At 52.9% G+C, this 14,597-nt stretch overlaps 1 protein-coding gene across 3 annotated transcripts in view; it reads right to left on the minus strand.

The window, feature by feature from the left end:
* Positions 1-14,597, minus strand: part of TTC28 (tetratricopeptide repeat domain 28) — a 583,146-nt gene that overhangs the window by 40,513 nt on the left and 528,036 nt on the right. For all 3 annotated transcript variants that reach the window (XM_037052403.1, XM_037052402.1, XM_037052404.1), the window contains one exon: positions 3,305-3,445. In XM_037052403.1, the coding sequence (XP_036908298.1) occupies positions 3,305-3,445 (141 nt within the window). The remainder of the gene's footprint in view (positions 1-3,304; positions 3,446-14,597) is intronic.

The following is a 14,597-nucleotide window of genomic DNA, read 5'->3' on the forward strand; positions in this document are numbered from 1 at the left end:
GAGACCGAAGGAGGGCTCTGGCATGTTGTGGCATTCTCTCAGAAAGGGGGGACTCAGCACTTCTCTGTCCTCTGCTATAGCTCTAGCTGCTGACCTCTGCACAGCAGGGGGGCCACCGCCCACGCTGCTTTGTCCCTATAGCCAGAGGTGGGAAGCAGAGACCTAGGGCGCCTGTCACACAGCGGTGGCAACAGGAGTCAGAACACTGCTGTGGGACACTGGTCCTGATGGGTCCTGGATGGGCGCACCTTCAGTGCCAAGGCACCGCCCTGGGCCCTAGAATCCAGGCACAGTTAAAAGCCTGTCCCTTTTACTTCTTTTCTGCAGCAACTGTGATCTGCTAACTGCCCCCAGGTTGGTTCTCTCTCTCTCTCTCTCTCTCTCTCTCTCACACACACACACACACACACACACATGCACGCACATGCGTATGCACACCCTCCAGCCCTCAGCATTACTTCCAAATCGTTCTGCAGGAACAAGAGGCAAAGGCCTTCCTGAGGGCTGCTGCTCTGCCCCACGGGACCCTCCCGGGGCCAGGGTGCTAAACCAAAGAAGAATCCTTGTTTTTCCTCACCAATGGGACCTGCCTTGGGCTCAGCACCCAGATGTGTTTCCTGCCCGAGCGCACAGGCAAGGAGACAATGGTGGCTGCAGAGACTAGAAAGCAGAGGCAGAACAAGACCGAGTCCTGCCGTGGCAGGAGAGAGACCTCTAACGCCAAGGCTCTCTTCAGTCGCACCAGCTGTGGCAGCCTTATCGCCAAAGCAGTCTGGTGAACCGCCCGGAACAAAGGGGCAAAGGGACCCACAAATCTCCCAGATGGAGAGCCCCGCAGGGGGAGCCAGTGCTGCCCCAGCGCGTGCACGGCCCTGTGAGGTCAGCTGCTTCCCCCTCGACTCTGCAGCTTCCAAGGGACAAGCACTCTGCCTGCCATAGTCCGCACCAGAAGTCTAAGAAAAGCCACTACTTGGCTGTCCGTTCCTCAGAGCAGAGAGCCCTGACACGGAAGGGGCAGGGAGGGAGGCCTGGGGCCCCATGCACACAGGGGAGCGCACATGGCTGGCATCCAGGCGGGAAGGTGCAGGCAGGCAGGACAGCTGGGAGGCACAACCTGGAACCCAGCTCTGGCACCTGCTCCTGGGCAGGGCTCCACCCTTGCCAGCCCAAATGTGCCCCTCAGCTCTGAGACTCAGGGCTGCACTGCACGTTCAGAAGGACTCCCCCTGCTGTTCCAACTGACAAGGACGACTCTGCCTCTGTGGTGCCCCAGGAGCTCTGCTCCCCGTGGATGGCAGCCAGAGCCTTCCCTCCCAGGGCTTGTCAGAAGGCGTCACAGAGCACACAGCACGGCAGCCTGTCTGGGCCTGTGCTCACCGTGTTAAAGCCGAAAAGCTAGGCCATTCCCTTCATCAACCTGCAGTCGGGAGGCTCCAGACCGTCAGGACTAGAAGGGTCTGCAGAGACCACTTCCAACCCTTCTCTGTCCTGAGGGCAGGCCCAAGGCCCTGGCCGGGTGAGGCCTGCTGGGTGTAAAGTATGTGGAGAGCGAGGCCCAGGCTCCAGCGCTGTAATCTGGCTGCTCCCTACCCAGCCTTTGGCTGGCCCCGACCTCAGCCTGGCCACGGGGCACTGCTGACATCGTTTAAATGAACCAATAAATTAATCCAGAGCATTGTGCTCACAGGACCTACCTCAGCACTGCTCAAAAGGACAAGTATTTTCCCCAAAGGAGCAGCTGCGTGATTTGAAGTTCACAACACCTTCTGTCCAGGGATGAAAGCTGGGACCAGGCACACCTGGTCTGACCCATGAGGTGCCCGAGGCCCAGAGGAGGGGCTCCTGACTGCTGGTGCACCTGTGATCAGGTAGGCCACGCACATCTGAGGGCCTGCCTCTGGGACTCGCTCACGGGCAGGATATGAGGTGGGGCAGGAAGAGGAAGGGCAGGTGAAGCCACAGCAAGGTGGCCGACACCTGCTGCACGAGTACACACACATTTCATCCTCCCAAGTTCATCCACCCACGTTCTTCTAAGTCTTCAAATTTAGCCTTGTCCTCCCCAGTACAAAGCCCCACCTGTGCAATGCCTTCCATGCATTCGGAAGCTGGTCCAAGCGTTACTCAGATACTCCTTTAACTTCCATGTTAAGGGAACACTGCGAAGGAGGAGCTTTCTCACCTGCCCAGTGTCCCATAGCCGGCGTCCAGCAAGGCCCGGACCCGAGCCCTGAGCCCTCTCCACTCAGGTTTACTCCACGGACCCCACCACCTGGAAGAGCGGAGATGCTGGCCCAGGAGGATGTGAGCCCAGGCCCACTCCCCTGCCTCCTTCCACCTGATCGTGTCCCTGACAGACACCTGTTACAGGAGTAGGAAAGAAGGAGGGACTGGGCGTGAGCCAGCTTGAAGTTCTGGTCTCCTTTCAACTAAGCTGCCAGTTCTTACACCCCTGCCCCCTCCAATTCCACTCACCCCTGGGAGAGGACACACACGTTTGTCACTCTGACGGCACAATGAGAGGCAGCCGGGCCTGGAGCAGGAACAGCCAGGCAGCCAGGCAGAGGCCGCCTGCACCCAGAGCACCACCGTGTCCCTCCCGTGTTCCAGGCTCAGCCTGCTGCCTCCAACATCAGGCCCTTGGCATGCGGCAGAGACCCGAGTGAGCCCCAGGTGTCTTTCTGGAAAGTCTACCCAAATATAACTCCCAGGTTGTTGCCAAGCAACCAAATGACAGCAGGACAGGTGCCCCTCAACCCAACTGGCTGCCCCTGTAGACATCAACTCCTCGCAAACCACTAAGACCTTTTTGGTCAAGTAACAGGGAGATGGGGCCTCGAAGACAGGCGGGGGGTCTGGGCCTGTACAAGAGCTCCTTCCAGCAACGCCAGCGCCCCAACTCTCTCTGGCTGCCCTCAGCTCCGGCCAGGAGGGTCAACACTGGCACCCAAGCCCAGGAGTCACCCACATAAGCTGACAAAGAAGTACATGACACTACTCTGTCCGGCGTCTGCCTGGTATTTAGGAAGTCAGACCCACCGCTCTGTGAAGCAGCAGCAACTGCCTCCCATCACAGCCAAACACAGACGGTCACATCAAACCTGCACCGGTTTCTCACTTGACTCGAGGCTGTGACGTGGAGGCCCCGAGGAACATGGGGTTGTGGCAGTGTCACGCACACTCCCGCACATGTCTGACACGGAGCAGGAGCCCAGTCAGCTGGAAGGAGCAGCAGCCTAAAGCATGTTCCCTGCGCGCAGGGCCCCTTGCCCTGCGGGGCCCGGGAGCGGGAGCCCGCACTCGCCTGTTGAAGAGGTTGTTGCGGCGCACCATCCGGAGGAAGCCCGTGGGGTCGGTCACCGAGTTGAGCTTGTTGTTCATCTCTTCACATTGCTGGTCCATGATGTCGCCGGCTTCGCTCTCCGTCTCGCTGCTGGCACAGGCCCTGTGGGAGCGGTGCAGAAAACGCCCATCAGAGAGAGGCAGCGTGAGTGCGGGGGTCTACCGCGTGGTCCTGTGCCACTCCTCTGCCCAACGAACCCCTGGCACCGAGTGCCCCCCTGCAACCAGCTCATCCCGTGTTGTCCAGTGCTTCATGAGACGTACTCCAGTTGCTTGTTTCTGGGTTGTCACCCCCATGGGGCGGGGAACTCTCTACAACAGCAGGGGTCCCCAACCTCTGGGCCATGGACCAGTTAGTGGTCTGGTCCTATTAGGGACCCGGCTCCACGGGAGGGAGTGAGCTCGAATGTAACGCATTGAATCATCCCTTTAACCATCCCCCCTCCACCCTGGTCCATGGAAGAACTGTCTTCCATGAAATGGTCCCTGGTGCCAAAAAGGCTGGGGCCCGCTGCTCTCCAGGAGGGAGCTGTGCCAGTACCAGCACTCACTCCCTGGGTCTAGCATGTGCCACACACGCTCTGGGTGCCCGATGACTGTCTGGGAAGGAGTTTGTGGTGGGGTGGCAGAGCGCTCTTCTCGGGGTAGAACTCAGGCAGTCCTTGCAGCCCGAATTCCAGCCCATCCCACTCCAGCAATAGCGTGTAAGTGCCACTTAGGTGCCAGGCCCCATGTTAGGCCCAGAAACACGCGGCCCAAAAAGGCATGTGCCAGACGAAGAGACACCACCGGCTGCCACGTCAGGCAGAGCAGCCCCGACATGTGGGCTTGAGAAACGCTGCTGATTGGGGCCCACTTCCCAAGCTCAGCACGGGGATGTTACAATATTTGAATTAATAAATTCACATTTCCCCTATGACGAAATGCAATAGAGCACTTCACAATGGGTTTTAAATAAACAGAAATGCCCAGGAGTGCCCTGATCCATCAGTATTATTAAAATGACAAAAGGCTTATTAAATGGAAAAGCTGTGCGTCACCAGCCTATGATACCAAGATGGATGCCACAGGAGCACGTGTCGGGGGGGGGGCACTGCGACCCCCCCTCCAGGCCTCGCTGTGCACACAGCCTGCTGGGGTCAGCAAAGGCAGAGCTCGGTGTAGAGCCGCCCCCTCCTTTGGCGTGATGACTCCATCCAGATGTCGTGGAAATGAGGCTGCATGTGACCCACAGATGACTCCCAGCCAGCATGACCACTTGGTTTGAAGCTCCCGCTGACCGGGGACGCGTGTGGAAGAGTGGGAAGCACCGGGACACCGGAGGCAGCGGACAGACAGCTGTGCAAGCGCCACATGCTGGACCAGTGGGAGCTGGAGGAATGGGCCTTCTGCTGCCCCAAGGGAAGAGCTTCTCACATCAATATCTAGGTTTAAGCCCTGGCTGGTGTAGCTCAGTGGATTGGTGAAGGCTGCAAGACAAAGGGTCGCCGGTTCAATTCCTAGTTGGGGCATGTGCCTGAGTTGCAGGCCAGATCCCTAGTGGGGGCCACGTGAGAGGCAACCACACATTGATGTTTCTCTCCCTCCCTTTCTCTCTAAAAATAAATAAATAAAATATTTTTTAAAAGATTTAGGTTTAAGGTGGACATGGTCTGCTTCTGGCAGCCAGGCTGGTGAGCCTGTGACATCAGGATGCCTGGCAGAGGAGGGCGATGACTTTACTGGGTCATTATGGAGTCAAATGAGACGCAGCGGGTGAAACTGCCTAGTGGACCGGAAGATTCTACGTGAACATCAACCCTGGTATGATGGTGCTTCTGTTGCTGTTGTTAATTCCCGTCGGTACACTGAGGAACGCGAAGTGCCCTCCCCCATGTGGGCGGGCCTCACCCAGCCTACAGGGGCCTGAGCAGCACAAAAAGGCCCAGCCGGGGAGAAGCCCGTCTCTGCCCAACTGTCCAGGAGCTGGGATATCAGACCTGGCCACAGACTGGAGCTTACACTGGCTCTCTTGGGGCCCCAGCTGGCCAACCGCAACCTCGAGACCTCAGTGTCCATGAGCATGCGAGCCAGCTCCTTACAATAAACCCCGCGTGTGCCTGTGTGTGTGTGTGCACACTGTTGGTTCTGTTCCTCGGTAACGAACGAGGCACCAGGGTCCCGACCCAGCCGTATCCTTGTGAAGACTTGGTCAGTACCAAGGTTCCCAGAGCTCCGCAAGACGTCACCGCGGAGCCGCGCCGATGGCTGGTAAAAAGTGCTTTCCTTCTGGCATCGTCTGGGAACGACCTTTCCAACCCAGGAAAGCATCTGGCGTGCTTGGCACGCAGTAGGTGTGCCATAAGGAACTCCTGAATGAATGAATGACTTTGTAATGTGCAAAGTATTTGGCTTCATTTCCTCTCACAAGCCCGCGTGGCAGCCCTTATCATCCCTGCCTTATTTCTGAGGAGACTGGGGTGCGGAGAAACCAGGGAACTGGGCGGAGGATACGGAGAGGGAGAGCCCGGGCCAAGCCCAGCTCAGGCCTGGGCACTGACTTCCCCACCCCTCCCACTTTAAGGCCCTAAGCTTCTCATACAGCCCATGTCTCTCTCTGCTGAGGTTTGACTCAGGGAGGAGGGAGGAGGAATACTGGAAGCAAGAGAAACGAAGACACTTCAGAGCACCTGAACCAACTGCCACGGCCTCCACCCGGCTGGAGCACGGGGAGGAGGTTTCGCTCCTCTCACCACTCCAAGGGCGGGCGTGGGCCGGACAGCCGAGCAGCTGGAGACTGGAGATGCTCCCTGGGGAGCCGAGGGCCCTTCACAGAGACCCTGGTAAACATCGCTCAACGAGCTCCTCTGTCCCGGGACACGTTTATCATCTGAATGTGACTGCCTGCTTGGAGCTGAGAAGTCTGCTTGTCATCCAGGGCTTTGCAACGGGGAGAAGAACCGTCTGGACTGGCACCGGCCTCCGCTGTCTTGCAGTCCCACTCCCTCCGTCAGCCTCAGACCGAGCCCTTCGAACCTCGTGCCTGATGGGGTTGCTTTCTGACCCTTCAAAGTGTTAACATTCAGGAGAAAAACTAACAGGCAATGACACCATAGAGGAACCTCCCTTCTACAAAACAAACCTCACCAACAGAGTGTAGCGCACAGCAGGGGTCCCGAGAGCGCCCCACCCCTTCCTCCGAGAGACTGTCTAGAGATGGCGTGTCACCTAGTCTGATGGCCGCAGGCTCTGATTCCACTCACTTCCGTTCAACAGCGATTGTTGAGTGGGGCCGATGTGGAAGGACAGGGGCTAAGCAGAGGAGAGCCGCATTACACCTGCCTTCGAGGCACTCACAACCTGGCAGGACTAGTGAGCAAGGCGAAGGTGGGCTGAAGCAGCACAGGGAAGGCAGACAAGCTTTCCTGGGATGAGCTGCATCTGAGTGGCATTTCAAAGGATACGACTTTGACAGGTAAAGACAGGTGGGGGCGGGGGTGGTGCTTCCAGGCAGACAGAATGGTACAGCAAAGTTGTGGAGGGAAGACAATGTGGGGGCTATTTGGGGCCATAGCTTACCTGGAGCAGAGGGTAAGAGTGGGAAAGAAAGTGGAGATGATGGTGGAGGGAGGGCCTTGAACTTGGAAGTCAGTTGAGAGCTGCCAGTCCAGGCCCCTGAAGGGGGAGGTGGCAAGCTCAGGACTGCTCCCTGGGAGACAGTCAGTCAACTGGACCAGAGTGGAGAAGGCCAGTTAAAAAGGCTGGGGGAGAAGAGCTGGGCAGTTATCTCCAGCACCTGCTCAGAAGCAGCCCTGAAGGCCCAGGGTCAAGCTCAGTAAAACCTAACTGGCCCCTCACACCTATAGGAAGTCCCTGTCTCAGGAGTTATTGTCATGTTAATACAGTAACCTGCTAAGGTCTCCTCATATGCTGGGTGACCTTGACTCTGAGACCTGGACAGGGACTCCCTCTTCTGCTCTGAGTGCCCACCCCCTGTCTGTAAAGAGACAAGCCTGGCTCTCATCCCACCTTCTTGATTCCTCACCATTTTTTGGTCTCTGTTGTCCCCAACAATGATTCTGGCTGATCCTGTGGGTGGGCCAGCTCTCCCACCAGTCTGAGACTGAGAAAAGGGGAACTTACAGGAGAAATATCACCCCCAGAAGGACTTATCTGCCTGGGAGACTCATGGAAGGAAGATGGTAAAAGACAACTAGCAGGTAAAACACGGCAGATGGGCAACTGGTGGCAGACAGAGAAAGCAAAAGTAGAAATTGGTCTGAGGTAGAAGAGGAAGGTTCAGTCTGGACCAGCTGAATGTGCAGACAGGATGCAGAGTTGGAAATGCCGAGTGTGCAGATGCTGATGCGATCATCCAGGCCCTCGTCCTTCCAGAGGCCTGGAGATTGTCAAAAGTCCAGGTCGGATGCTCAGGAGAAAAGTCAGGACCAGCTGTGTGATGTCTCATTCATTTGGTTCACTCAAAAAATGCTGCTAAATGTTTTAATAAATATCCTGATATACCAGGTTCTGATTGTAGGAAAAACGGAGTAAACACAGTCCACCCCATCTTTCCCAGTGAAGACAACCATCAACCCTGGATGGGCTGCATGGAGCCGCTATTCAAGGAGTGTGAAAAGTGGAAAACGTGCAAACTAGGAATAAAAAAGACCTTCATCAGCTTGATAAAGGGCAGCTGTAACAAGTCTACTGCTGACGTCATACATAAACAAGGTAAGTATGTCAGCTCCCATCATTCACGTCGAACACAGTACTGGAAGTTTTAGCCAGTGCAAAAAGACAAAAGAAAATAAAGGCATGCAGGTGGGAAAGGAGGAAAACAAACTATGCTCACAGAAGACGGGACCATCTGCGTACAAAAACCAAGGAACACACAAAAGTCAAGATTTCTATGTACTCGTAAAAAACAATTGCAAACTGAAGTTTTAAAAATGATCCCACCTGCAATAGCTCCAAAAATAAGGTACTTAGGTAGAAATCTAACAGAACATGTACAGCCTCTGTATGCTGAAAACTACAAAATGCTGACCCCCCCAAAATATGTAAAAATATGAGGAGACATACGTGATCATGGATTTTAAGACTCAATGAAGACAGCATCTTCCCAAATTGATTTATAACTTTACCATAATTTTTGTAGCTATAGAGAAGGTGAGTCTAAAATTTACATGTAAAGGCAAATAAACTAGATGAGGTAAAATGATTTCGAAGAAGTAGAACGGAGCTGGAGGAGTGACGCTGCCAGGTTTTAAGACTCACCGTGTGCCTACACTTTTACTAACGTGGCATCAGTGAACGTATAGACATGTACAGCAACAGAATAGAATAAAGTGCAAAAATAAATGTGCCTGAAAATGGCCAATTAACTTCTGAAAATGGTGCAAAGGCAATTTAATACAGAAAGGATAATCTTTTCAATTAATAGCTTGGGAGAAAATGAGTGGACCAAAAAACTGGTACATTTACATGATGGAATACTATGCAGCAGAAAGATAGAAGGAACTCCTACCCTTTGTGACAGCATGCATGGAACTGTGGAGCATTATGCTAAGTGAAATAAGCCAGACAGTGAAAGACAAATGCCATATGATCTCACCTATAAGTGGAACCTAATCAACAAAATAAACAAGCAAGCAAAATAGAACCAGAGACATTGAAATTAAGAACAAACTGACAGTAACCAGAGGGGAAGGAGGAGGGGGATAACGGGGGATAGAAGGGAAAGGGTTGTCAAGGAACATGTATAAAGGACCCATAGACAAAGCCAAAGGGGGGAAGGATTGAGGGTGGGAGGTGGGGACGTAGTGGTAAGAAAATGGAGACAATGTGCATGAACAACAATACACACACACACACACACACACACACACACACACAAATAGCTTGGGAACAACTGCACATCCATATGCAAAAAAACACCTTGTAAAATTAGACACAGATTTAACCTCACACCTTATAATTAACTCAAAATGAACCACAGATCCAAGTGTAAAAATGTAACATTATAAAACTCGGAAAACATAGGAGAACATAGGAGAAACTTTTTGACCTGGGGTGACAGATTTCTTAGACATTTTACCAGAAGCATTATCCATAAAGAAATAATCAATAAAGCTGGTGTCATAAAAATTAAAAACTTTTGCTCTGTGAAAGGCACTGTTAAGAGATGAAAAAGACAAACTGTAGACTGAGAGAAAATTTGCAAACCATGTATCTGCCGAAGAACTTATATCCAAAACATACAAAAAATTTTCAAACCCGACAATAAGAAAATATACAACTCAATTTAAAAAATGACTTGAACAGTCATTTCACCAAACAGAATATAAAGATGGCAAATAAGCACATGAAAAGAAATGTTCAATATCATTAGTCATTAGAGAAATGCAAATTGAAACCAGGAGAAGAGTCTACCACACATCCACCCGAATGGCTCGAATTTGAAAATGCTGACAGTATCAGGTGCTGCTGGGACAGACCAACTGGTGGTGGAGCTGCAGAAAAGCATGGTTACTCAAGTCAAGGGTCACGTCCGAAGGACACACGGACACAGACCCATGGACACAGGGTGGGGGAGGACTGAATGTGGAAGGTGGGGGTGGGTAGGGCAGGGAGAATAATGGGGCGGAAATGGGGACAATAGTAATTGAACAGTAAAAAAAAAGGGTAGTTATTCTGGAAACTACTTTGCAGTTTCTTATAAAATGAAATACACGTTTACCAGAGGACCCAGCACTTCCATTCCTGAAGAAATGAATGTATTTACCCTACATAAATGAAAAATAAAGTCCGTGTAAGCTGGCCTAAGTGCAGGACGGCAGCATGGGTCCTGGTGAGGGGCTGGGAGGGGGCTGCAGAGTCCAGCAGCCTCTCCAGGTGCCCAGCTGCCTTGCCAGCATCTGCTCCTGAGAGCCTGGGCGAAGTCCAGCCCCTGCCTGCTCTGGGGAGTATCAATCATGCCATCACCAGCGGCAGGCTCCAAAAGGTTGTTCACGTGCAGCGTTCCCCAGAGGGATGGAAGCGGCCCATGAATCAAGCCCCGCAGAGCCGTGCCAGAGCTCATCCCATTCCCAGGGACAGGGCTTGGCAAGAGGCCCCGGAGAGGATTTTCATTTGCAAGCATGGCCCCTGATCTCTCCAAATACACACTCTTCGTCATCCCTCTGACAGTTGCGACTAAAGCTCCACGCAGGCACACTTTTATTTATGTCTCAACATCCCCTCGCTAATTCATTCTTTCTTCTAGTCTATTCACCCGCCCCCATCTCTAGGCTTCTTTTGCACTGAAAACCAATTAGTTGCCAAAGACCCACCAACTGCAACCCGGGCAAGAAGCCCCATCTTCAACAGTTCCCCTGTGCAGGGCAGTGGGGCGGCTCCCACACCAGCAGGCCCAGGCCTGATGGAATTAGATCACAAACAGAAAGATACCTCTTCTTTCAAAGAAAAGACCTCTTTACAATGGACAGAACATGAGGAAGCAATAGTTAGTTCACTTGCTGCCGCCACATGTAATCATTTGGGGCTTCCTGACAGTGAGAGGCTTGTCCGCCTGGGCCAACACCTTGGGCTGCAAGACACAGATGACAAGTACCATGGGCATTTACTGGGCTCTGCCTGGCCAGTCAGCTGACAGCTGAAAAAACCCACTTATTCCAGAAGCCACTAAGCAGTAGTCCCAGAAACTAAAGACATGGGACTTTGGGAACTCAAGATTTCTGAGACCTTTGAAAATGTCCCATGTAGATTACTTGCCAGTCGCTGTCTGTTTTTTCATAGTGATTATAAGTAGTGAACCCTTAAGATGAGAGGAGCCTGGGGCTTACTTTTAGGGACAGCAGGGAAAGGGAGAGTGGAGCAAAAACATCCTACTCCGTGGGTTGTCTCACAAGGAGCAGAACCCAAGAAGGAGAGATACCAGTACGAAGCTTTAAAGCAGGAAACAGGCTACTCATGTCTTCAGGATGAAAGTCAGCGGTGGCGGAGCAGGCAGTTTTGGGGCATCCGCCCTGAGCATAAAGATTCTGCAACTAGAAGTTGCCTCCTCGATCCACAGGGTCAGAGGAGTGAGTTCTCAGTACCAAATTTATACTCGATGATCCCCACTGCTGACTGGACCAGTGGTGGACATTAAGCAGGGTCAAACGGATTCCTTTCCACAAAATCCGTGCTTTGAAATTCTGGGATTGCCGAGAGTGACTTCCCATGGCCAGCTCTGTAGGCCTGTGTGAACTGTCTAGTGTGGCCATTTTCCCACCCTGGGACTAAGAGCACGGAGCATTTTGAATATCCAAAACGCTGCAGACTGGAGGTCTGCAGTAGGAGGAGCCAACTGAAGTGGCCGAGCAGTGGTAAGGACCAGATGGCCCTGCGCAGCCCAGGAGCTCCCCACAGCTTCCCTTTCCATTCTAAGCTTGCCCTTGGATTTCATGGGACCCCTCAACCATATAACCGTACTATAACCTCTTCTTTGGTTTAAGCAATCACTTGAGAAGATTGTTGTGGGGGAAGAGGAGGGATGACAGGTATCCTCAGAGACCTGTATCCTTACTGCAGAGAGCCATGCCACAGCTGCCTGAGTTGTCCTGGCATCATTCAAACCGGTGGGGCACATAGGCGAGCAGGCCAGCACGAGTCAGTGGGTAGGAAGGGTGTGCACTGCACACCAGAGACAAATGTGCTAGGGTCACCCGTAGGCACAATGTGAAGGCTATTCTCCTCCAAAATCTCTGGCAATGAGTCCACATGTATCACCCCAGACGTCCCCTCCAGACCTAGATGGGATGTGGTACAGCAAGTCCAGGCTCTGAAGCTGAATCCGCTGGTTCAAATGCACACTAGTCACGTGGCCCCTCCAGTATTCACTGTCCACACTGCCCAATAGGTATTAAGTTTCTTGTTGCAAAATCAAAGTCACTGTCACTCCCCTGTCTCTCTGGACACACTTATATTTACATGACACTGGATTTAATTCCTTGTTCCCGTATATCACTCTACAAATTGATTTTCTCAGTATCACCTCGAGATTGTGATCAATACTATTACCTAAGAGTTATTATTTATTGAACAAACCTTCTATTGGTCTGAAGACAAATGATTATATTCACCTGTCAGGAATCCACACACACGATCAATACGCCCTGATCTGTACTACAGTTGTTATACTGGTAATCAAAGTCCTCCCCCGAAATGCCTTCTCAAGATGACCACTTGAATTAAAAACAAAAACCAAAACCAAACCAAACCAAACAAAAGCCTCTAGCCTTTGGGATCCATTACAATTGTACAATTTTAACTCAGAAGCATCTTTGTGAATACCCTGCGTACCTCCCGGCCTGGAATTATCTAGTCTGCGCTTAAGCGTTAGAGGGGGAAGCAGGTTTGGTCCCAGCTTTTCCTCCTTCAGTAAACACACTGATGGAGCCAATGAGAAGGCTTCCCTCCCGCTAGCTCAGTAGTCTGTGTGCGTGAAGACGGAGACTGTGATTGCCGGGAAGGACCCATCACTTGGTCTCATTTCTGAAATCTGCTGAGAAGGTACCGGCGACGGAGCGCTCCCCTAACAATGTGACTCTGGAACCCTCTCTACCACCGGCTTTGCCCCATCACTTCGACCGAGCCCAGGTCAGCCCATGTGGACCCTGTGTGCTGGAGGCAAAGAGCCAAAGCCCCACAGTCTGGGAGACCTAGGTTGGAACCTGTGCCACCTGGGGCAAGCAGACCCCTCTTCTTTGCAGGTAAGTAGGGTGATTACACAGTTGATGAAATGATGGCCGTGCAGCACCTAGTTGGGGGACCGGGTGGGCACCCGATACACCCAGTGGGCACTTCTCCTTTTCCGGTTCTGTGAACATGCACGTTTGTTAGATGAGGATGAGACACACTCACCCCATCACAGGCCCAGGCACATCCAGGAAAGAAAGTCATCCCAGCCACATGGGATTGCTCTGGGTGCTAAATGAGGGCGCAGAGGGGACCCCTTGTGAAGGGCTTGGACATGTGGGTTTATCGTGCTGTTACTACGGACACGCAGGGGAATCCTTGGCCGCACTGATGTTTTGCAGCAGTGAGTGCTTTCCCTGTGGAACACGCCAGTACAGTGACAGTCCTGTTTGCTTTGACTCTAAAAGTAAAACATAATTCACTGTAAACATTTAAATCAGTTTAAAGGCAACCTAGAGAAAATGCAAAGCCGCTGTGCCTTCCCACCGTACGATCGCTGCTCCCAAAGTGTGAACAGAAGAGTCTGGGCGACAGGTGTGTGCACGTGTGTGTGTGGATGCGTGAGTCCATGTGTTTGTACACGTGTGTGTACAGGAACAGGATGTCAAAACGAGACCTTCTTAACCGAGGCGCCAGCACAACAGATGTCAGCCCCCACAGGGACAGGCACCCTTCCACGGCGCCCCAGTGCACAGGAACACAGGAAGTGGTTCTGAGAGCCGTCCCCGGGCTCTACCTCTCCACAGAGGGCTCAGAGAGAGGGAAGGAGGGGACTGGGGAAGCTAGTTCTCTGGAGACAGCTGCCCTCGTCCAGAGCATCGCCATCGCCCCATTCTGGGCAAGCAGTGAAGGGCACCTCTCCTGCCTTAAGCCCGGTGGGAAATGTTTTCATGGGGGTGCCACCCAGAGAGCTGCGACATGTGTGCCCTGAAGACAGGAGAGAGACTGGGGAGACAGGAGTCTGACCCTTGCTGAGTGGGGTCTCACTGTCCCATTCTTGCCCTGGCTCCGCTGGGGAGGAACCAGCCTGCATTGCTAGAGTTTGCCAGGATCAGAGACACAGACTGTTTCCTGAGACCACATGTGGCCCACAAAGAGGGGACAGCTGGCATGGCTCATTTTAGGTTTTGTCCAACAAAGCCACCTGGACAGGCCAGAGGAGGCACACCACCAGGTGCCCAGGGCTGAAAAGGCGTCTCAAGGAAGCCTGCAGAAAGCAGACGGAGGACTAGAGGTGCACCCACCCAGACCCTGCACACTACAGGGCACCTCCAAAATGTCTACGAAGGGCTCACAAAAAGCAAGATTCCACGTCAACCATCTGGCACACCCGAAGTTACCAAAGCCGGCCAGCTAAGCAAGAGCAGTCCTGTCCCCACCGCCCTCCCCCTGCCCTCGCTGTGGCAGTGAGTGGCTTGCACCGTTCAGTAATCAGTGCCTTCCCAGCCGTTATAAAGTGCCTTTCCTCTGTTGCCTTCCCAGCATCTTGAACTTCCTTCCTGTGAGGTGGCCAGAGAGAGGGAGAACTGCTG

Source organism: Sturnira hondurensis, unplaced genomic scaffold, assembly GCF_014824575.4.
Source record: "Sturnira hondurensis isolate 20B ecotype Veracruz unplaced genomic scaffold, ASM1482457v3 Scaffold0007406, whole genome shotgun sequence".
Classification (NCBI taxonomy): Eukaryota; Metazoa; Chordata; class Mammalia; order Chiroptera; family Phyllostomidae; genus Sturnira; species Sturnira hondurensis.